Below are 18,939 nucleotides of genomic sequence, written 5' to 3'. Positions count from 1 at the left end.
CTAGACAAGGTACATGTATCGGACGATAGGACCTACTAGCACATTGACAGCGAGGTCGAGCATACTCATGACAATAGGTTGAAGCGCGATTGCTCAGCACTGTAGTACTTGCTGATGATAGCGCATTCAGGCGACTGACCTGCTTTCACGACCTGAACACGCTAACGCCGTGGCACGGACGATCAGGCTAAGGACGAGGGGGATTTAATACAGGGTCTTGTCGTAGTTTACATCTTTGCGTTCATGCTCTTCGCATCTACTTCCGCAAGCTCTCGAAGAAGGTCGCGATGCTGGTGCCCTTGAAGCTGTAGATCCGTATGAGTTCCCGGTATGCATACAAGCAGACAGGGAAACAGAGAATTGTGGCACCTACCCAAGGTTGTTAGCGCCGGGGTCGATGAAGGCGCTACAGCGAAGGTCAGATGCGCCATCGGTCAAATAAAGAGGTCAATACGCACATGAGCCCGCGGTCATTGGGCAGGCCGAGCTTCTCGGTGAGCCATTCCGAAAGCGCCTTGCTGCGTGCCTCGTTGATCTCGCGAGTGGTGTTGAGGTCGGTCTGGCGTGTGGGTTGGCGGGAAGATGGATGATGAGCGGGTGAATGAGCGAGGTGGCGAATGAGAGTGAGTTGACCAATAGGAAAAACACGAGGTACGTACAGCCGACAACATATAGGCAGGCTCGTGCGAGCCGCCAAAGCTCAACACCTCGCCGGCCTGGATGCGCACACCAACAAAGGCTTCGGGTTTGCCAAGGATCTGGCTGGCGGCCTAAAGGGAAAATTTCAGCGAGCGAGGTGAGGAGAGTCGACATGATGCTGACCTTGGAGAGCTCGAGGCTGAGCGCCTTGACGTCGGGAACCTGAGGGAGGCGCGTGAGTCACTCGGTCGACAAGTCGGTCGAAGGAGAAGGGAGATGCACTGACCGAGACGTTTGTGGCGAGATCGACGAGAGGCATGGCGGCGTTGGGGAGGGAGGGAATACGAAGAAAGGTAGAGCTCGAGAGGTGCCGAGGGGGAGAAGCCGAGTTGAGAATCGCGATAGAGGATGCTTCACCCCCAGCGTCGCTATCCTCTTATATAGCTCGAGGCGGAGACAAAGCCGGATAAATGAGGATGAGGAACGGGAAGACCAGGACCGGCTTCGTACGCATCGAAGATGTCTGCGCGCGCGTCACTTGAGTGGTCGGCATGCGACATCCCCACAGGAGGCGCGCGTACGAGATGGGGTATGACTCTGAGAGGGATCATATAATGACCTGAAAAGGCATTAAATCAGCATTTGCATTGTACACGTGCGGGAGGAAACGGTGAAAGCGTCCATTCAAACCCGACAATGACGGACGTTGGCATCTTGGTCAGGACAGTCGAGCATTAATCAGGGTGTAGTGTTGCTGAGCAAGTCCGAGTCGGGCGTGCAGGATCATCTTCCTTGGAGATATTCGTGCGGGGATGGGGCCGATTGGATGAGAATTGAAGGGACCCACAACAACAGCAAGCTCACCAACGGCAGCGTATCTGAGGCACAGCGTGCGGATTTGAGCGGCTCGGTAGTTAAACTTCCGAGAGTGACAGAGATCCTTGAGTAGTTGGACAAGGGCGCAGCTTTCATTCATCAGGCGAAGTCGGATTCAATGTGCCATCGCTGGCGTCGATGGAGATGTCGAGGAGAAACTGATGTTACATCTATTCGCTTTCCTTTACATTGATTGTGAGTTATATTTCCTTGCCCTAGATTCGGACGCTTCAACCGAAGATCGTCGCGAAAGTGGTTCCCTGGTAGCTGGGGGGAAGTTAGGTCGCGTACAGCGCACATCGCCTTGGCAATACTTACCCAAGATTGGCGTTGCCGGGGTCGATGAAGGCTCTGAATTGGTGGTGGTTGAGCATGCGTATTCGCTGAAGGCGAAGCAAATGCACGAACATGTAACCACGGTCGTTGGGCAGGCCGAGCTTCTCCTTGAGGAACTCGGAGAGGGCCTTGCTGTACTTCTCGTTAGCGGATGGGTTGACATTGCCAAGGCTGGTCTGTGCATGTCGTTATAAGATGAAGGAAAGGATAGAATGATCGACGTACAATGACCAGTTGGAAGGCCGGGTCATGGGTACCACCGAAGGTGAGGGTCTCGTTGACCTTGATCAGGACGCTGATATAGCTCTCGGGCTTTCCGAGAATCTTCGCGCCGACCTGCAAGCCACAGTCTAGTCCAGAATGAGGGGGCTGATCGACTTCAAGCCAACCTTGGACAGCTCAAGGCTGAGCGCCTTCGCGTCGGGGATCTGTGACATATTCAGTCGCTGATGACGTGTCAGACGATGGAAAAGGGCTTACCTGAATGTTAACGGTGAGGTCGAGGACGGGCATGATGGTGGTGAGGAGCAAGAAGGCTGGGAACGTCGACGAATGGTTGCGCCATCGAGGCCGGTCCGCGTCGAGTCACTGATCTCATCTCTCTTCCTCCCCCCATCCTCCAGATCGTCGGAAGGGTCGACGCTGAGCACCGTGATGGCTACCCCTCAGTTCCCCCCAGAATCACTTGCAGCGGATCCGACCGCACCACCCACAGTCGCCTCGATCGGCGAGGCTCTTGCTGGAACCACCCTGACGGAGTCGTGCGTGAATCGCCATGCCCCTCCCGCTAGCGTTGACCTCACCATGTCAGGAAGGCAGAAGGATCGTCGTCAGCTACCCCAGTGATCAAGCCCGTCCCTCAAGCCGACGGCGAACAGGCGCAGGTCGTGACGCCGTGGGACGTGCAGGGCGGAGTCACCAGCGACGGCAAGCAGAAGGCGATCGACTACGACAAACTCATCGACCAGTTCGGCACAAGAAGGATAGACGATGCGCTCCTCCAGCGCTTTGAGAAGCTGACTGGGCACAAACCCCATATCCTGCTTCGGAGAGGGACCTTCTTCTCGCACCGGTGCGTTGATCGATCGTGCCGCGTAGGCCGTTAGCTGACGTGCAATGCAGTGACTTTTCGCAAATATTAGACCGCTACGAGCAAGGGAAGCCGTTCTTCTTGTACACTGGACGTGGTCCGAGCAGCGATAGCATGCACCTTGGCCACATGATACCCTTTGTCTTCACAAAGTGAGAACCACAGCTCAAGCTCGCGCACCCCCCTCTGACCAATACTTCCAGATGGATGCAGGACGTCTTCGATGTCCCCCTTGTTGTCCAGCTCACGGGTAGGTCGTATCTCCGATCGCGCCCTCGAGCGCTGCTGACATATCTGTAGACGATGAAAAGTTCCTGTTCAAGCACCAGTTGAAGGTCGAGCAGGTCAAGGAGTTCTCGCGCCAGAATGCCAAGGATATCATCGCCGTCGGCTTCGACCTCAATAAGACCTTCATCTTTAGCAACTACGCCTACATGAACGGCGCCTTCTACGAGAACGTTTCCCGCATCTCCCGCCAAATCACCTATAACCAGGCCCGTGCGACCTTTGGGTTCAACGAATCGTGCGTCGCCCTTCCCCTCACCCATCCCCCTCCTCTGACGTATCGCCCTCAGAGACAATATCGGCAAAATCCACTTCGTTTCTATCCAAGCCGCACCCGCTTTCTCCAATTCCTTCCCTCAGATTTTCGGCACCGCGTCCAACATCCCTGCGCTCATCCCCTGCGCGATCGACCAGGACCCATACTTTCGCCTTACGCGCGACATTGCGAGCAAGCTCAAGTATCCCAAGCCCGCCCTTCTCCATTCGCGCTTCTTCCCTGCGCTGCAGGGCCCGCAGACGAAAATGAGCGCGAGCGATCCAAATAGTAGTATCTTCATGACGGACAAGCCGAACCAGATCAAGAACAAGATCAACAAGCATGGATTCTCGGGCGGGAGGGAGACGGAGGAGGAGCACCGTCAGTTTGGAGGGGATACGGAGGTGGATGTGGCGTATCAGTACTTGACGTTCTTCTTGGAGGACGACGAGGAGCTGGCCAAGTTGGGAGAGGTGAGGAGACGTGTTGATTCAGATCTATGGAGTGCTTACCATGTTCGTCAGGAGTACCGTGCTGGCCGCTTGCTTACTGGCCAGTTGAAGGCCCGGTGTATCGCGCTGCTGCAGAAGTTCGTCGCGGATTTCCAGGAAGTGAGTCCCGTTCATGCGACGCAGTGATCATACGCTCAACTTGTCGTAGCGCCGCTCCAAAATTACAGAGGAGACCGTGAACGCCTTCATGGATGGAAGCCGCAAGATCGAGCCGCGATTTGGAAAGGCAAAGACGGCGTGACTAGGAGACAGTATGCCACGCGACATCTTGTATTCGGTATTTATGGCTATACTGCCGTCGACGATGTGCACGACCTTTCCGTTGCTTCAAACCTTGCTTCAGCTTCTTCAACCAACGAAATACGCTGCGTCAGATGTGCTTGCCTTGAAGGTTGGTCATCTTTCATTTCTTGGGTCGCATCGGCGTCACATCCCCGTCTCCACCATACATCCCCTTCGGACGCCCAGACGACGGGAGACCATGGACGATTCCCCACAGTGGTCTATCTTTACCGCCAGGCCCACGATCAGCAGTATATATATGCGCAAGTGGCCTTTCACCCTCTTGACTGCGGTTGCCCTCCACCACGTCGACTGAACGCGAGCTTGTCGGCAAGCTCTTCAAGGCTCAGGCCAGACGAGATGCGCTCTGTCAGCGCTCTTGCTTTACTCTGCATCTTCCTATGCTCCCATCTTGTTGTCGCAGACCCAGCATCTCGCGGGCTAGCTCAGGCTGTGGCCCGCGTCGCTAGGCATCGAAATATGGCGGTTGCGCAGGACGCCCTTCCCGAGGAAAGCAGCGAATGGTACGTTTTGCGCTGAGAAAGAAAGGCAAAGTGCGTCAACTCACAGCGGCCAGGGAAATGGATGCCGGATTACAAGGCTGCCTCTAGAGCGAACTTATCGTTGGCTTGAAGGCTGGCATACCATTGCGATCATGGTAACCTTAGTACGAGAGGCAGGGAGACGTTGAACAGAACGCAAATTGGGGTTGATGCGCTCTTTCCCTCGGACTGATTGCTCGACTTATTGTGGGCTCAAGCAAACAGGCCACGCCGAGGCTGTTCGACGATGCATGCATAATGTGGTTGCGCACGTATTTGCAGACATACACGGAAGATATTGAAGAGTGGCATTCTGTAAATCTACGAAGGCGCGATATGGATGGGCATCGTTACTTGTCCTCAAACATTGACTATCATGCCTTCTTCCGAGAGCTCGATGATATCCCGCAAAACAGATAGCTCCAAAGGATACGACGAGGACGTGTACTCGAACGACTCCAAGCGCGATACCGAGGAATCCTCTACCGGCTTGTATCGTGAATGAAGCATGACTCGGAGCTGCGCATCCCGCATGCCTGCACCTCCCTCAGAAAGGTCTGCGTTGGACGTCAAGCTGAGATAGCGCAGGCGGGGAAGATAGACGGGGCTGTTCTCCCGAACCGACAGACGCTCGTAGAACTCCTCGAGAGATATCTGGCACAGGGCGATGCTTAGCGATGTGACGGAGGGTAAGAGTTGAAGAAAGGCGGTCATATCAGTGAGACCATCCATGTCGCATCTCCGTAAAGTGACTTGCTCGAGGTGCGGTGAATGGGACAGCATGGCCGCGAGTGCGTCCGAGAGCTCGAGGCCATCTTCGTCATTCCCGAGCTCAAGGGTGAACGATGCGAGGCACGGCAAATGCAGTTCCTGACGGAAGAAGGAGATGCTGCCGTAGCAAGTCATCGAAAGAGTGCGTAGCTGGGGAAGAATGATGGGTTCAGGTGCGCCCAAGGTGTCCCAAAGGAGATGACGCCCAAAATGAATGTTGGCGCGAAGAAGAGCATCGCATTCTCGAAGAACGGCGTAAAATGCACTGATCGGACCTCGCAAATTGTTGAGAGATAGATTGGTGACTGACGACCTAGAAAAGAAGATCACGCGACAGTCGAGCCCCGATGGTTGCTGTAGGTCGACTGTGCGCAACGGCGAGTGGGCGTATAGAGTGAGCGGGCTGTGGTGCGTCATATCCCCATGGACGATCTTGAGTTGCAGCAACTCCAGTACAGGGAACGAAGTTCCGATAGAAGAGGACAATGGCAAGCCTATGAAGGCCATGTCGAGCGCCGGCATGTGCAACCGCAGCTCTCGTATCCTGTGCGTTGGGAAGGATTCGACTCGATCAAAGACGGTGAAAGGAAAAGAAGTAGAACTGTGATTGTACCGCGAGCGCCAGGCAGATATTAAATCATCGGCAATGGCCACCGTGAACGCTATCGGTAGCGGCTCGGCACGCTGCACCCAAGCCACCGTGTTTGAGACCGCGCGCTGGCCGTACGCTTGCATATTGCGTAGTGAGATCTTCTCCCATAAGCGTGGCGCTCCATGCGCGACTGAGCGCCAGACCCGGCAGACTTGGGTGATTGCGAGCACGGTCCCGATAAACTCGGACCCCCAAGCGAATTTGTCGACCGGAAGGTCGTGATGTACAGCGAGAGAAAAGATGTCGACGAGCAGTTCCGCTGGGATACGTCGAATAGGTGATTTCATCGCTTGGCGGCAGACGATGAGCTCCTTGGACGCAGCGGCCCGCTGGGCGGACAAGGCAGAGATAACCTCTTGCAAGCGCCCAATGGCGAGGTCGACAGCGCCAATGTATTCCTCTCTCTCCTTGACGAGACCATGTAGAGTGTCTGACGTTTCCGACGGGCCATTCTCGAATAGGATTTGCCGCAGAACTTCATCTTGAGGCTGCAATCCAGGATAAGCACGGGCTCATAAAAATGTGCTGGGGCACACACCAATGCTGGCCTCTCAAGCAGCGCGGTATACGAGTGCTTCTTATGTTCTGCGCTGTCCATTGATATCGCTAGATGTTGGGCGATAGGTCACTCGTTCGGCAGATGGCAGTCGCGGATACGATGACTTCGCCACGTGGGGCTAGCGCGTCTTGGTACTATGTTACCTTGCCTAGCAAAGTCTCTCGCCACCCTTAATTGAAGCCCAACTTTTTGCAGGCACGATCAGAGAGTCAACAGTGCCCAACTAATGACTGAACGCTCTGGGCTCCGAACCCGGAGCTACCCAGGACCGGATCTCATGCCGGTCGCAGAGCCCGACTGCTGCTGCTCTTACCGCCACTGTGCCGCAAATGTGCCGTGGACCCGAGCTTTAGAAGAGCCGTGCGCACCTCGAGGCCTCGGGAACAAGCGCTTGAGCTCTGTTCAATGAACCTGCACGAATCGTAGATGCGTGCGCAAGCCGCGCGAGATGTGTACTGATGACTTTCGAGGGCTGACCGTTGACGAGCTTACGTCGAGTGCCCGCGAAGCCATGAGCGGATGTCTGCTCTACTGTAGCTGCTAGGCAAGGTCCAGAGCCGGCGTAGCCGGGGCTTCCTCTAGTAGATACCTGCTGCGTGAATAAAGTGCAGAGACAAAGAAAAAAAAGACTTCGCCACGTGAATGTGGCGTTCACCCATCTTCTCAGGGTCAGGTGCTTGCACTGTTGAACTTTGGTGAATTGCTCAAGGCAGATTAAAGCCCATTACAGGCATCGCCTACTGTGTACACGTATAGAGACGATAGGCGGAAAGTTCAAGTAACTTCACTACGATTTCTCCACCCAGTCTTCCCCACACGCGTCGAAGTTCACCGAAGCTGCCCTCTCCTGCTCAAGCACAAGCACAATTCCTTGCGTTCTAATACTAGAGGAAGCGCCGGCTGCGCCCGGCGGAGACCTTGCTTGCGAGACAAGATCGGGGTTCGAACTGAGGTAGGTCAAGCGTTGTTTGTCTGTGTGTACTAGAAATCCCGAAGAATAAAGGGTCTGCAAGAGACCTTGCAAGCAAGGTGATATATAGAGATTTCCTACAATCTGTGTCACGAAGACGGAGCGTGTGGGCCACATGTCCGCATGATGGATGCAACACACGTCCTTCGACTGTGTAGCGGGTCGGCAAATATCGTGTACTAGTCTGAGCATGGCTGCATCTGGCTGAAGGAAATATCATCGGCTTGGACCTTCAGAACTGAAGAGATGGATCATGACGCAAAGGTCGAAAATTAACAGCTCTTCTCAAACATTCGCGCGCACTTCAGCGGACTACAGGAAGCTTCAAACCAAGGGATCCATGCGATTATGTTGCGTACATTAGCGTGCCAGTAAGTAATGTCTAGTAGGTCGTACAAGTGGTGTCTAGTATGCCGTGGGTGGTGGAAGTGGAAGTGGTGTGTAGGATGTGGATGGTGTGTAGTACAGTATGCCGTGGGTGGTGTACAATATGCCGTGATAGTGTACAGTATGTCGTACATGGCGTCTAGCATGTCGTGGAAGGCCGTTAGCGCTCCGTTGGAGTGTAGAAGTGCGAGAGCGTGGAAATGGGAAAGTGCGGAAGTGAGAGTGGTATGAGTCGTTAGTCCTGGTATCGCAGTTACAAGCCTTGCATCCAGATATCCACCGCAGGCGCAAACTGGACTCGTAGCTCCCTAAGAGAGCGCGATATGTCCTTGTTGATCTCCCACACTGGGTAGGCTGACTGTCCCTCCGCGAGCGCCATCGGCGCTGCGCCCTGGACTGCACTGGCGTTTGGAGCTACCTTGGCGCCCTGAGCTGCGGGGGCGCCCTGAGCCGTGTTGGAGCTCTCAGCGTAGAACCCGTCGTTCCAGCTGGCGTGGAACTCCCTCAGCGGAAGCAGGCCACAAACGACATAGTCCTCGATGAACGACCGAATATTGCCGTATGCCATATTCAGGAGGTCGATGTTGTCTTCCAGGCCGCCGCCGGGGGCCAGAGAAACGTCCTCGTAGTGCAGGACCTCGAGATTCGGAAGAAGGACACTGCCGTCCGTCGCGGTGGTCGCCATGTACCCGGCTTCCTGGGGATAGATACAACACTCTCTCAGAACCAGGCGCGTCAACTGCGGCAGGCGCTCAAAAAGCAGCCAAGGGTCTGACTGTCCGTCGCCCGTCAGGTCGAAGAACGTGAGCGTGAGGTCCTTCACTTGGGTTGACTGCTCCGCGAGAAGATAAAGAGCGCCCCAAGGGTTCCCTGCATTCCACCAGTCGTCGTCATAGAGCCTGAGCACGTCCAGCGCAGGGAAGCGCGCGCAGGTGGCGAGCTCCACGGGGAACACCTCGAACGTGACGCTGAGCGAGGTCAAGAAGGGAAACGTCACGATCTCCGCGGGTCTGCGCGCCGGGTTGTCGAAGAACGCGCCGTTCAGGACGAGCTCGGCGCGGCGGAGGCGCACGCATTGGAAGAAGACGGGTCCAACGTTGTACTTGGCCTCAGTGCCTGTAAGGACCAGCTCCTGCATCTGCGCCCACGGAGCATGCATGATGTCCGCGAGGCTATCGCGTGCCGTGATGCGCGTGATGTTGTAGAGGGAGAGCTGCTCGAGCCGCGGGCACGTCCATGTAATTGTCTGCGCCGTGTTCTGCGTCTGGTCGGAGGCCTCGATGCGGAGACGCTGCAGGGCAGGGAATGCGTCGTCGGGAAGGCTCGCAAGCAGCTGGAACCAGTCCCGATCGCAGTAGATGCGGAGCTCGCGCAGCTGGGCGGTGACCCGGAGCAGCACGAGCGGGACGACGGTGCCCACGACGAGGTTGGACGAATCCTGCGGGTCCCCGATCTGAAGATCGACTTGGTGTGGGGACGCGCGGCGGAACCAGCGCATCACTTGTTGTGCGTCGCGCGGCGTCGCCAGCTGGCGAAGGGTGATGGCGAGCTGGGCCCAGAGGCGGGGCTGGCTGAGTGCGACGTCGCGCCAGTGACGGCAGACGTGGGCAAGCTTGAGGATTTCCGCGGGCGTGGTGGCTACGTCTCCGTCGTTCCGGTACGTGAGCATGACCATGTCGAGGAGCTCGATCACGAGGGTCTGCGCTGCAGACGGGAAGGCGATCGCATCCATCGTGCTGAGGGAGGCTGGGTAGTGTGTGGTGGGGGTGTAGATGGCTCGGGAGATCTTGGCGGGTCGTTGCAGCGCGTGGAGCCTGTCCGTAGCGTCTCTAGCACCAGCTAGGGTCTCGACGGCCGCGGGGAGAGAAGGACGTGAGAAGGGTGTCGTGAAGATGTACAGACGTGAGGTGGGCGACTTGGGCGCCTAGGTCGTGTCGCGAGTAAGAGAAGGTAGTGTACAGTGATGGTGGTGGTGGAAGTGGTGAAGCGCCTCATCGATTTGCGACGCGACGCGTCGCGTCCTGTTACATTCATGAGGTCTCGTGCAGGGTCACGGCCTCGTGGGCGGTCTGCACGCAGCGGCAGCCGTTACTCGACGGTTCCAGAAGGGGGATGGGACGCAGCAAGAGTAGTAGAGTAGTAAGATCAGCGGATACATTTGCCCCACACCATTTGACGCGGCTTTCTGCAGACGTGCAATGGGCCGCATGCATCCTTGGGGTTGCGCTCATGAGAAGCGCTGTCGAGAGCAAGGGAAATGTCATTTTGGACCGCGCAGTGGCCCGATAGAGCGCGCCGAGGGCTGGTCTCGGGATGCCACTATAAGTCCTCTCCTTGCTCGGGCGCCGACTTCGTTGAAGGCAAAACGAAGCCAATGATGACCGTGCCGCCACTTGGGTTTGGTCGGGATGTGCGGCTGAGTGATATGGTGCGTTGCGTTGGAACCGGCGAAATAGGGGACCACGAACAAGGGGACAAAAGGTTGAGCGCGCGCCGCAGCCGCTGGGACAGCAGCGAAGGCGCAACCGAGTTTCCTTGCGAGCGGGGGTCGAGGAGAGCTCCGGTGTCGCTTTTGGCAACTGAACCATGTCTGAAATGGACCAACTGTGCCCGACCAATGAGATGGACAAGCGACTGTCGACGGGCTTCCTATCAAGTAAGTTCCCCTCGTTCGCGTCGTTGATGATCTTCCCCCAGCCGCAGAGTATTTTGTACGCTTCCTGTTGAAAATGTGATCATGCCGTGCAGCTGGGGAATGCAGAACCAGGCGTTGACTGTAAACCGGCCGCAGAGGCTCCGACCGGTCCCATTTGGGGCCAAAACGGTGACAGAGGCGCTCGACATCGGCGCCGTACTTGTAGGGCGCGTCGTGGGTCGGGCCGGGTATGACACGGGAGTAATCGCGCATTGGGAGGGTGCGGTCTTCGTCAAATTCCTCCATACCGCCATCGGCGAGCACCGCATATTGACTGCAGGACCATCATTCGTGATGATTCGCTTGCGCAAAGGACGGTGCCGACACAGAGGTGATCGGCCGCCCAATCGAACCACTTCGCGAGAGGACCGGCCCTCATGACGTCGCGACCAGCGATTTGGCAACCCGGACGTAGGGAAGAGATGAGGGGATACATTGCACCAAAAGTGCAGGCAGAGTTACTCAATGGAGAAGTGCAGTGTACACTGCCGAGTGTCTGTCGTTTTCGAGCATGTCCGGAACGCAGCGCACGGCAGAACGTCGGTAGCCGCTGGAGCAGGCAGGCGCAGGCTGGCCGGCTCCCACTGTCCCAGGACCCGCGCTCCTCGATGGAGACCGCTAAGGGCCAGGGCCACTACAAAGTTCCAGTCAGAGCTTGTAATCACCGGGTAGTGTAGCAAAGCAGATATTGTGTGACGGGTGGTGCATCGTCGGGATAGAAGGAGATTGCTAGGAGAAGTCAGAAGTCGGAAATCCAAAAGGAAGCACGTGCAGAGATTCTCACGGTCAGGTGGATGGAAGGTTGAACCTTGTCATGGCATTCATGTCTATATCGCAGGCTCTGGGTATCATAGATATGTAAGTTACACAGATTCCCTACAAGACCTGGATACCTCATCGCATCCTGAATACTAAAACCCTTCCCACGTGTCAGAGGCTATCGAGCTTGTTCGCGGCTGCTCGAGCACGACCACTAGTTCCTCTCTGCCCTCCCAGTCCCTTCTGCACTTCTCCACAAACGAAGGTCTCATGGGCCACATCTCAACAAAGCGTACATGGCGCACAACTACGGTCTCTCTTCGTAGCCTGATCATCAGCAAAAAGAGGTCGAGGTCGAGTTCGCCGAGTGTCTCCGTCCCGTTCCTGCAGTTCACCATCCGTAAGCGTTCCAGACGGGGCACATACACGGATCCCTGCATGCGCTTTGGGCAGCTATCCTGAAGCCATAACCCAGCCAACATGCTCTCGAAGAACAGATTGAAGCGAAGTGAGCATTGATCGAGGCTGAGCGAGTGTAGGGATGGTGAGGACCCAAGGACGCGCCGTAGCTCGTTTCCCTGGAAGATGATCTGGGAAAGGGACAAGGAGGTAACGTGGACCGCGCGCTGAAAAAATGCGTCGAGTACGGGCGCGCTTGCGGTGTCGACGTGCAGTTTAGAGAGGCCGGCTGGATCGAGCGCGAGCAGGCAGGTGCTGCCCGAGGGGAGGCGCAGCGTGCGCAGATGCGGTAGTTGAATGGGGGTTTCGAGTTCCGCCAGCGACGCGGTTGGCGATCTCAACATGTGGCCCTCGACAACTTGCAAGGATATGAGGGAGCTGCGACAGAGCCGTACGATGTCGAGGTACGCGCTGCGAGTGCTGCCGGGGAGCTCGAGGGATAGATGGGTCAGCGTAGACCACGACAGATGAAGGCGCCGCTCGACGGCCCCCGCGTTCCACACGACCTTGAGGCAGAGGCGGCGAAGATGCGGCGAGTCGGCGAAAGCAGTGATGGGCGCGTCCTCGGGGGACGGCCATCGGTTGTGGTTCAGACTCAGATGCAGGGCCTCGAGTTGGGGGAACGAGGTCGGCGGAAGCGACGCCAAGGCAGCGACATGACCTTCCGCGAGGAGGATGAGGCGGAGGCTCTGTATCCGGTGTACCGGGAAGCATTCTAGGTTGCGGAAGAGCTCAACGACGTAGTTCACGCAGAACGCTTCGTCGCTTGCATGTAGCTCTGCGCGCTCCGTGGATCTGCCCAAGGTCCATGTTATGCCGGACAGAGCCTGAGGGAGGTGACCCTGACGCTGGTCCGCGATGACCGTGAAGGACAGCGGCATAGCACCCGCACGGGCAAGCCACAACGCAGTCTGGGAGATAGCGGGGACGTGCATGACGGGTACGCACCCAGAGTCCACACGCGCGGGGCTCGTGTCGCCCTCTACCCCCGCGAGACGTACGTGACCCTCGCTGCGCATCCCAGGCCGCCAAACGAGCGTGGGCTCGCGCCACAGCCACGGCATGCCGTGGAGGGCCTGGCGCCAGAGGGGGCAAACGTGAGTGAGGGTGAGGAGTGACTTGACGTTCTGGGAAGCGTCGCTAGCGAAGGTTGCCATCGAGGTGAAGCTTGTTTTCGACGCTGCCGGATGCTGGATACCAAGCACGAGCATAAGGATTTCGCAAAGGACGTCCAAAGACAGGATATCAATGGGACAGCTAGTTGGAGGATGGGCGGTCTGCACGGTCGTAGAGCGCAGGTGGGTGGACACTTGCGACTGCACCGCAGAGTTGACCGCGCCGTACGTTGCGTGCGAGGCATCTTGCCTTGGGATGCCGCCCTCTGCTCGCCCCAGAGATGCGTCCTTCAAGCTCTCGCGCAGTGATTTGGGCAGCGAGCAATCGAACTGTGGCGAAAACATGTCAACCGAGGCCAACAATACTGGCTGCGCGACGTACCGTTGCGGATTCGACGTCCAACGGGACATGCGCAACTTCATATCTTTCAGCCATTGAGCTTGCACCTTGAAGTCTTGGTCAAGGTCGAACGAAGGGTAGGATGGCTGTAGGAAGCGAGGCAGCGGATGCATTCATAAGGTCGCGCTGGAAATCCCTCACCGTCCTTCCGCCGCATCGTAGGGCGAGTGGAGCCCACTTGGGGTGGCGTCCGTTGATAGAGAGATTCAGACCACGGAGTTCGAAAGGAAAGAAAGGTAAGCTCGTCTACGAGAGCAGCATCCAAAGAGGCTTCGCTGAAGAAGTGAATTAATGACGCGCGCGCGCGACTAGCCTATGGATCATCTGAGAAAGAGTTGGTATGTCGCGGACAACTTGTCTCAGGCTGCGAATGTACGAGAAATTGCTATGCGGATGTGAGTCGCTTGCTATATGAGATAGAGATGTAGATCGGCAAGATTTGAACGCTGGTGTGCGCTAGACTGTACTGTGAGCGTCGTGCACATTATGTCCTCAAGATGACGATGCCCTTTGAGGCGAGGACAGAGATTCAACCACAGGAAGAAAGGTCCTAATGCCTTCATGAGGCCGGGTCAGGACCAAACAGCGTGGCAGGACTCAGGGTTTAGCTTCTTGAAAGAGGGTCTAACGGGTTTGTATAGCGAGCTTGGCCAAAGTCAACCTGCAAGTACCTGGAGCAACCCTTTTTGGAATAAGCGTGGGCGTTGGAGCGCCGAGGCCCAATAATTGATGCAGCAGGCAGTTCCTGGCACATCGTGGGGGAAGCCTGGGCTTGTTGAATCGTTAGAGTGGTCGCTGCTTGCTGCAGAGTTCTTTCATTCCCAAGGGGAAAAACGCATAGGAGGAAAACAAAAGCGGGCTTGTCGCTCACTGCGGCATCCATCCTGCACGAGTCGATGCGAGAAGGCCGCGACGCGATGAGAGAAGGAAGCAAGAGACAAACGGCAGACGCCGGCGGCGCTGCTCGGCTTACGACACGGATTTGGAAATGGTTCCGAGGCGCGCGGCACGTGGTGCGCGACGGGACCCGGGCCCCCTCTCTTCATTACGCGCGGTCTGGGCCGTAAGCAGCGCGCGCGCCCTGCCTCCTACCGTCACCATCCCCGGCCACCGCTGCAGCCATCTGAGCGCACGACGCTTCCTCGCAACCCCAGTCGTCCGCGCTTGATCACTGTCGCTTCCCCTCGGGCATACATATCGGCCCCCCGCGCCGACCGGGTCATCACTTGCGCTCCTCCTACTCCTCCACCATCATGATCACGTATGGGCAGCAGACGCTGCAGAACATACGCCAGTACTGCCAGCGTCTTTTCCTGCAGTTTGGACAGTGAGTGCTAGCCTGCTACCTTGGATGCAAACTAAACCCACGCCTCCCCAGCCACTGCGCCACCCACCAGATCCGCGTCCTTCTCATCTCGGGCGTTGTCATCACATCCCTCTGCTACCCCGCGCTCGCCGTCTACACCTCTTCCGTCCCCGAGTCTGTCTCTATCCTCGACACCTTCACAGGCACGAGCGCAGTCAAGGACCTGCACAACCTCTGGTCTTCCCACAGCACCCTCCGCGTGCAGGAAGACGCGGTGTCGCGCGCGCGTTGCGGCGTCGGCCGCGTCCTACGCCAGGAGCGCGTGCTCGTGGAGAGTCCCCTCGATGACGACGACGGCGCGGTCAACCACCAGATCCTCTTCTCCACCCTCACGCTCGAGCGCAGGATCGAGGACCTCATAGGCGACCGATGTCTCAAGCGCCCCGACGGCCGCGGTTGCTTCGTGCTATCCCCCCTCGCGTTCTGGGACCACGACCTGCGAAGCCTGATTGCGGACGCAAACATCCTTGACACGCTCAGCTTGACGAAGAACGTCTCCGTCGCGGGCGTCCCGCTCACACCGCAGATGGTCACCGCAGGGCGTAGCTCGCCTGACGGCTCCAGCACGTCCTTCGACTTTGCACGCTTCCTCGTCCTTACGTACTTTTTCCCCGAGACGGACTGCCTCGCGACGAGCAACCACGCCGCGTGGCTAGAGGTTGTCTCCACCGCAGCATCGACGAACGCCAAGATCAGCGTCGAGGTGCAAGAGCCGTCCATCGTCGCGCTCGAGTACGATCCTTCCCTATCGCAAAGCCGCGGCCTCTCTGCGCTCTCCGCCTTCCTCTACCTTGCCTACACCGGCGTCCTGGCATACATCACTATCTGCATGCGCCGCATGACTGGTGTACACTCCCGCCTCGGTCTCACCTTCACCGCCATCGTCGAGATAGTTGTCAGTACTATCACTAGTCTTAGCGTCTGTGCCTTGGTAGGCTTCAAGATTACCATGGTTCCTTGGTAAGCATAGTGCTAAAGGTGATACCGATAGCGGACCGTTGATCTCTATTACCCTCCTTCTAGGGAGATCCTTCCCGTGACGATCGTATTCGTCGGCGCTGAACACATGATACATCTGGTAGGCATTGAACCCAGGGCCATCCGATGCAGCTACTTATACCTATCAATCACCAGGTATATGCCGTCACCCGAACACCGATCACGGTGTCTGTCAAGGAGCGCGTCGCAATGGGTCTGAGTGTCGCCGGGACGTCGAATACTCTGAAGGTCGTCTCATATAATGCCATCCTTGGCGTTATCGCCGTGTTCTCCGCGGGCGCGATTCGCCAGTTTTGCACCTTCGCTGTCGTGGTGCTTGTTGCGCATTGGTTCCTCGCACACACGTTCTTCCTCACCGTTCTGTCGATTGACATTCAGAGGCTAGAGGTGAGCGCCTTCTATTGTGATGATATGGTTTGTATGCTGACACGGAACAGCTGGACGAACTTCTGCGGCAGAACACAAGTTTGGGACCAGCGATACCGGCGCGGGAGCGGCCGCTGGGGCATCCAAACTCGTTCGCCAACAAGGTGGTGTTCCTATGCAGAAGATTACTGAAGGGTCGCGCGACCAAGAACATCAGCTTGTTCATGGTGAGCAACTACATCGACATATAGACTATGGCTAACCAGAATGTAGCTGCTCGGTATTACCGCTACACTGTACTACGCGACGACCCCTGCTTCCTTCGTCCTATCGTCTTCAGCGTCTCCAGCAGCGCCCACTGTCAGCGGCGCCCTCACTCGCCCGCGTACCAACATCACCCACTACGAGCACAACGCCAACGAGCCACCTGCCAAGCAAATCTGGAAGCTCCTCAACCCTGACGAGATCACCCCCTTCCACGTCGTCGCGCAGGCGCCGACCCGCGTCACCTTCATCCCTGAGGCGTCGCGCGCTGCTGAGGACCACCGGCACCACATCCGCCTCGGTTTCTCGACGCGCACGTTCCGCTTCTTCGCGTGGTTCCTCCGCACGATCATCTTCCCCATTTCGGCGACTACGACTGCGCTCTACGGCCTCTTGCTCTACCTCTTGAAGAATGCAGAGCTCCTCGAGGCGCAGCGGCACCGCCCCGAGGCGGATGCGCCGCCCGCGAAGGAGGATGCGAAGTCGTTGGAGGGCGAGGTCGCGTTTTCGACGCACGCGCGCGCGTTCACGAGCGACGTCGAGCTGCTCGCGGCGAGCGCGCTCGGACACGTCGTCGCCGCCGTCGGGCTGCAGAACGAGGTTACGATCTGGCGCACAAGTGCGACCGGCCGGCGGTCGCACGTCTCGATCGACCTCGCGGTTGCGCTTGCTAGGTCAGCGAGCTCTTCCTCCGCCAGCCCCGTCATCACCGCGATCGCGGTCGACGGGCCGGGGACGCTGTGCGCGGTCGGCACGGGCGAGGGCGTAGTGGCGGTTTTCCAGGTGCTGCAGGGCGCAGTGCGTCCACTGGCGACGATGGGCGTGGAGAACACGAGCGCGGGCGTCGTCGACATGGCGTTCGTCGGCGCGGGGAGGCCGCAGGAGCGGCCGGCGCCATATCGGACGCCCCCGTCATCGCGCCCGGTGACACCGGTGCCACAAGCGGCGGAGCCTGTCCTGACGGTCTGCTATGAGAGCGGGCTGGTGGCGAAGTGGACGGTCAGCGCGAGTCCACAGGCGACGTTTGTGACGCCGAGGCGCGGTGCTGGGGTGGTGCGGACATGGCTGGTGCGCTCGGGCGGGGAGGGAGGCCATTTGCTCGCGGCGTTTGCGCAGGAGGACGGCCGGCTGGAGCTCGTCGATCTTAGCGAGGATGGTAGCGAGAGCCTGGTGCACCCGGAGCTGTGCTTGCACCCTGGAAGCGCGGTCGACCGGGTAGCGCAAGTTCATGTCGCGGCGATACAACTGGAGGGCGAGACGCGAGTTGTCGTGGCGGCTGCGACTGATGCAGGGGTCGTGTCACTATGGGATGGCTTGACGGGTGATGTCATTGCTGTACTCGACGACGCGCATGGCACTGTCACACGTCTTCGCATCGCGCCAGTCAAGAGTGACGCCTGTCGACGCTGTGGCCACCATCCGCTCGAAAGCTTCGTCGTCGCCCTCGCGGCCAGCCAAAACGTGCGTTTCTTCCAAGCCTATCTCTCTGACGACAAGACGCAGCGCTGCTCCTGCTCCCGCGCGCGTCAGTTGCCCTCTTCTTTGGGCCGCCGCTCGCGCAGCAGCAGCTTCGCCGGCGCGCCCTCCCCCGTCCTCGGCCGCAAGCGCCTGCCCTTCAGCGACGACGCACCCTACCCGATCTCGGGGCACGGCGTGCACTCGCGCCGCGCGTCAGAGAAGGACCGGCGCGGGTATGGCGCGGATACGCTCGGCGTCGAGGACGCGGCGCTGTTCGACCGCGATGCGCGGCCAGTGAGCGCGTTCTGGCAGCGCGCCTTCGTCGTCGCGGCCGCGGAGGCGCCGTGCGCGATGGGGAGCTGGGAGCAGTGCGCCAGGGGTGTGGTGGGCGTCCGCCGGCGGCCGCGCGCGCTGGGGAAGGGCCCGCCGCCCGTGCCGTCGACGTCGGCGTCTTCGTGGGGCTTGACGAGCACGGTGCTCGAGCGGTGGGAGGTGTGGCGGTACGAGCCCTCGACCGGCGACGTGTGGTCCTCGCCGCTATCCGCGGTGTTTGATGCGGCCTCGGTGCCGGATGAAGGGGACCACGTTCCGCGCATGCCGTTCACGCGTGTGTATCCGCTATTGCTGGGTGGAGTGTGCGGGTTTGCTGGATTCGGCAACACGGTGGGGATGTTCGAGTTCGGGGAGAGATGACAGCGTTTGGAGACATGTCCGCTATGCAGGTGGAGGGTGCCGGTGGTTGCGGGCAACCGGAAAATGTATTGTATGGCCATAAACATGGAAGATAATGTATCAAATGGATATACTTAGAGTATCTACAGATCTACTGACTATTTGCATCGTTCTGGGATTGTGGGGGTGTGGTCTGGCCGATTTCGAGGTGAGGACGGTGTGGCCCATC

General features: G+C 58.2%; 7 protein-coding genes across 7 annotated transcripts; 3 read left to right on the top strand and 4 right to left on the bottom strand.

Moving 5' to 3' along the window:
• Positions 1–172: 172 nt before the first annotated feature.
• SCHCODRAFT_02604605 (Tautomerase/MIF) lies at positions 173–1,027 on the bottom strand. Its single transcript, XM_003036195.2, has 6 exons — positions 926–1,027; positions 823–861; positions 660–770; positions 459–559; positions 374–406; positions 173–305 (listed from the first exon to the last, which is right to left on the bottom strand). The coding sequence occupies exons 1-6, from the start codon at positions 956–958 to the stop codon at positions 257–259; spliced, it is 366 nt and encodes a 121-aa protein (XP_003036241.1). The 5' UTR covers positions 959–1,027; the 3' UTR covers positions 173–256.
• A 735-nt stretch (positions 1,028–1,762) lies between these two features.
• Positions 1,763–4,347, top strand: SCHCODRAFT_02604599 (tryptophanyl-tRNA synthetase). Its single transcript, XM_050344116.1, has 13 exons — positions 1,763–1,782; positions 1,834–1,866; positions 1,924–2,027; positions 2,077–2,189; positions 2,243–2,281; positions 2,334–2,612; positions 2,663–2,923; positions 2,974–3,093; positions 3,145–3,191; positions 3,242–3,464; positions 3,517–3,955; positions 4,007–4,093; positions 4,143–4,347. The coding sequence occupies exons 4-13, from the start codon at positions 2,101–2,103 to the stop codon at positions 4,233–4,235; spliced, it is 1,677 nt and encodes a 558-aa protein (XP_050202662.1). The 5' UTR covers positions 1,763–1,782; positions 1,834–1,866; positions 1,924–2,027; positions 2,077–2,100; the 3' UTR covers positions 4,236–4,347.
• Positions 4,348–5,057: 710 nt separating this feature from the next.
• On the bottom strand, positions 5,058–6,890 carry SCHCODRAFT_02560112 (uncharacterized protein). Its single transcript, XM_003036197.3, has 2 exons — positions 6,780–6,890; positions 5,058–6,729 (listed from the first exon to the last, which is right to left on the bottom strand). Exons 1-2 carry the CDS (start codon positions 6,837–6,839, stop codon positions 5,179–5,181), a joined length of 1,611 nt encoding a protein of 536 aa, XP_003036243.1. The 5' UTR covers positions 6,840–6,890; the 3' UTR covers positions 5,058–5,178.
• Positions 6,891–8,087: 1,197 nt separating this feature from the next.
• Positions 8,088–8,528, top strand: SCHCODRAFT_02604596 (uncharacterized protein). Its single transcript, XM_050344115.1, has one exon. It carries the CDS (start codon positions 8,149–8,151, stop codon positions 8,386–8,388), a length of 240 nt encoding a protein of 79 aa, XP_050202661.1. The 5' UTR covers positions 8,088–8,148; the 3' UTR covers positions 8,389–8,528.
• SCHCODRAFT_02006913 (uncharacterized protein) lies at positions 8,400–10,263 on the bottom strand. Its single transcript, XM_003036198.2, has one exon. It carries the CDS (start codon positions 9,887–9,889, stop codon positions 8,411–8,413), a length of 1,479 nt encoding a protein of 492 aa, XP_003036244.1. The 5' UTR covers positions 9,890–10,263; the 3' UTR covers positions 8,400–8,410.
• A 1,376-nt stretch (positions 10,264–11,639) lies between these two features.
• On the bottom strand, positions 11,640–13,905 carry SCHCODRAFT_02006900 (uncharacterized protein). Its single transcript, XM_050341513.1, has 2 exons — positions 13,568–13,905; positions 11,640–13,515 (listed from the first exon to the last, which is right to left on the bottom strand). Exons 1-2 carry the CDS (start codon positions 13,619–13,621, stop codon positions 11,764–11,766), a joined length of 1,806 nt encoding a protein of 601 aa, XP_050202660.1. The 5' UTR covers positions 13,622–13,905; the 3' UTR covers positions 11,640–11,763.
• Positions 13,906–14,657: 752 nt separating this feature from the next.
• Positions 14,658–18,923, top strand: SCHCODRAFT_02604588 (uncharacterized protein). The gene is made up of 6 exons (XM_050344114.1): positions 14,658–14,912; positions 14,964–15,911; positions 15,975–16,029; positions 16,086–16,337; positions 16,388–16,543; positions 16,590–18,923. The coding sequence occupies exons 1-6, from the start codon at positions 14,839–14,841 to the stop codon at positions 18,729–18,731; spliced, it is 3,627 nt and encodes a 1,208-aa protein (XP_050202659.1). The 5' UTR covers positions 14,658–14,838; the 3' UTR covers positions 18,732–18,923.
• Positions 18,924–18,939: the final 16 nt, after the last annotated feature.

The sequence above is a fragment of the Schizophyllum commune genome, assembly GCF_000143185.2.
Source record: "Schizophyllum commune H4-8 unplaced genomic scaffold SCHCOscaffold_1, whole genome shotgun sequence".
Taxonomy (NCBI): domain Eukaryota; kingdom Fungi; phylum Basidiomycota; class Agaricomycetes; order Agaricales; family Schizophyllaceae; genus Schizophyllum; species Schizophyllum commune.
This window is presented reverse-complemented; position numbering and strand designations above follow the sequence as displayed.

Excerpts from the sequence above, each read along its gene's own strand:
- SCHCODRAFT_02560112 (XM_003036197.3), bottom strand. The coding sequence starts at position 6,839 with ATGGACAGCGCAGAACATAAGAAGCACTCGTATACCGCGCTGCTTGAG. Across the intron at positions 6,730-6,779 it reads TGCTTGAGAGGCCAGCATTG|CCTCAAGATGAAGTTCTGCG; the intron begins GTGTGTGCCCCA and ends CCTGGATTGCAG.
- SCHCODRAFT_02604605 (XM_003036195.2), bottom strand. The coding sequence starts at position 958 with ATGCCTCTCGTCGATCTCGCCACAAACGTCTCG. Across the intron at positions 862-925 it reads ATCTCGCCACAAACGTCTCG|GTTCCCGACGTCAAGGCGCT; the intron begins GTCAGTGCATCT and ends CGCCTCCCTCAG. Across the intron at positions 306-373 it reads CCCGGCGCTAACAACCTTGG|CTTCAAGGGCACCAGCATCG; the intron begins GTAGGTGCCACA and ends ACGGATCTACAG.
- SCHCODRAFT_02006900 (XM_050341513.1), bottom strand. The coding sequence starts at position 13,621 with ATGGCTGAAAGATATGAAGTTGCGCATGTCCCGTTGGACGTCGAATCC. Across the intron at positions 13,516-13,567 it reads TGGACGTCGAATCCGCAACG|TTCGATTGCTCGCTGCCCAA; the intron begins GTACGTCGCGCA and ends TTTTCGCCACAG.
- SCHCODRAFT_02006913 (XM_003036198.2), bottom strand. The coding sequence starts at position 9,889 with ATGGATGCGATCGCCTTCCCGTCTGCAGCGCAGACCCTCGTGATCGAG.
- SCHCODRAFT_02604599 (XM_050344116.1), top strand. The coding sequence starts at position 2,101 with ATGGGTACCACCGAAGGTGAGGGTCTCGTTGACCTTGATCAGGACGCT. Across the intron at positions 2,924-2,973 it reads GGGACCTTCTTCTCGCACCG|TGACTTTTCGCAAATATTAG; the intron begins GTGCGTTGATCG and ends CGTGCAATGCAG. Across the intron at positions 3,094-3,144 it reads ATACCCTTTGTCTTCACAAA|ATGGATGCAGGACGTCTTCG; the intron begins GTGAGAACCACA and ends CAATACTTCCAG.
- SCHCODRAFT_02604588 (XM_050344114.1), top strand. The coding sequence starts at position 14,839 with ATGATCACGTATGGGCAGCAGACGCTGCAGAACATACGCCAGTACTGC. Across the intron at positions 16,338-16,387 it reads TTGACATTCAGAGGCTAGAG|CTGGACGAACTTCTGCGGCA; the intron begins GTGAGCGCCTTC and ends GACACGGAACAG. Across the intron at positions 16,544-16,589 it reads AGAACATCAGCTTGTTCATG|CTGCTCGGTATTACCGCTAC; the intron begins GTGAGCAACTAC and ends ACCAGAATGTAG.
- SCHCODRAFT_02604596 (XM_050344115.1), top strand. The coding sequence starts at position 8,149 with ATGTCTAGTAGGTCGTACAAGTGGTGTCTAGTATGCCGTGGGTGGTGG.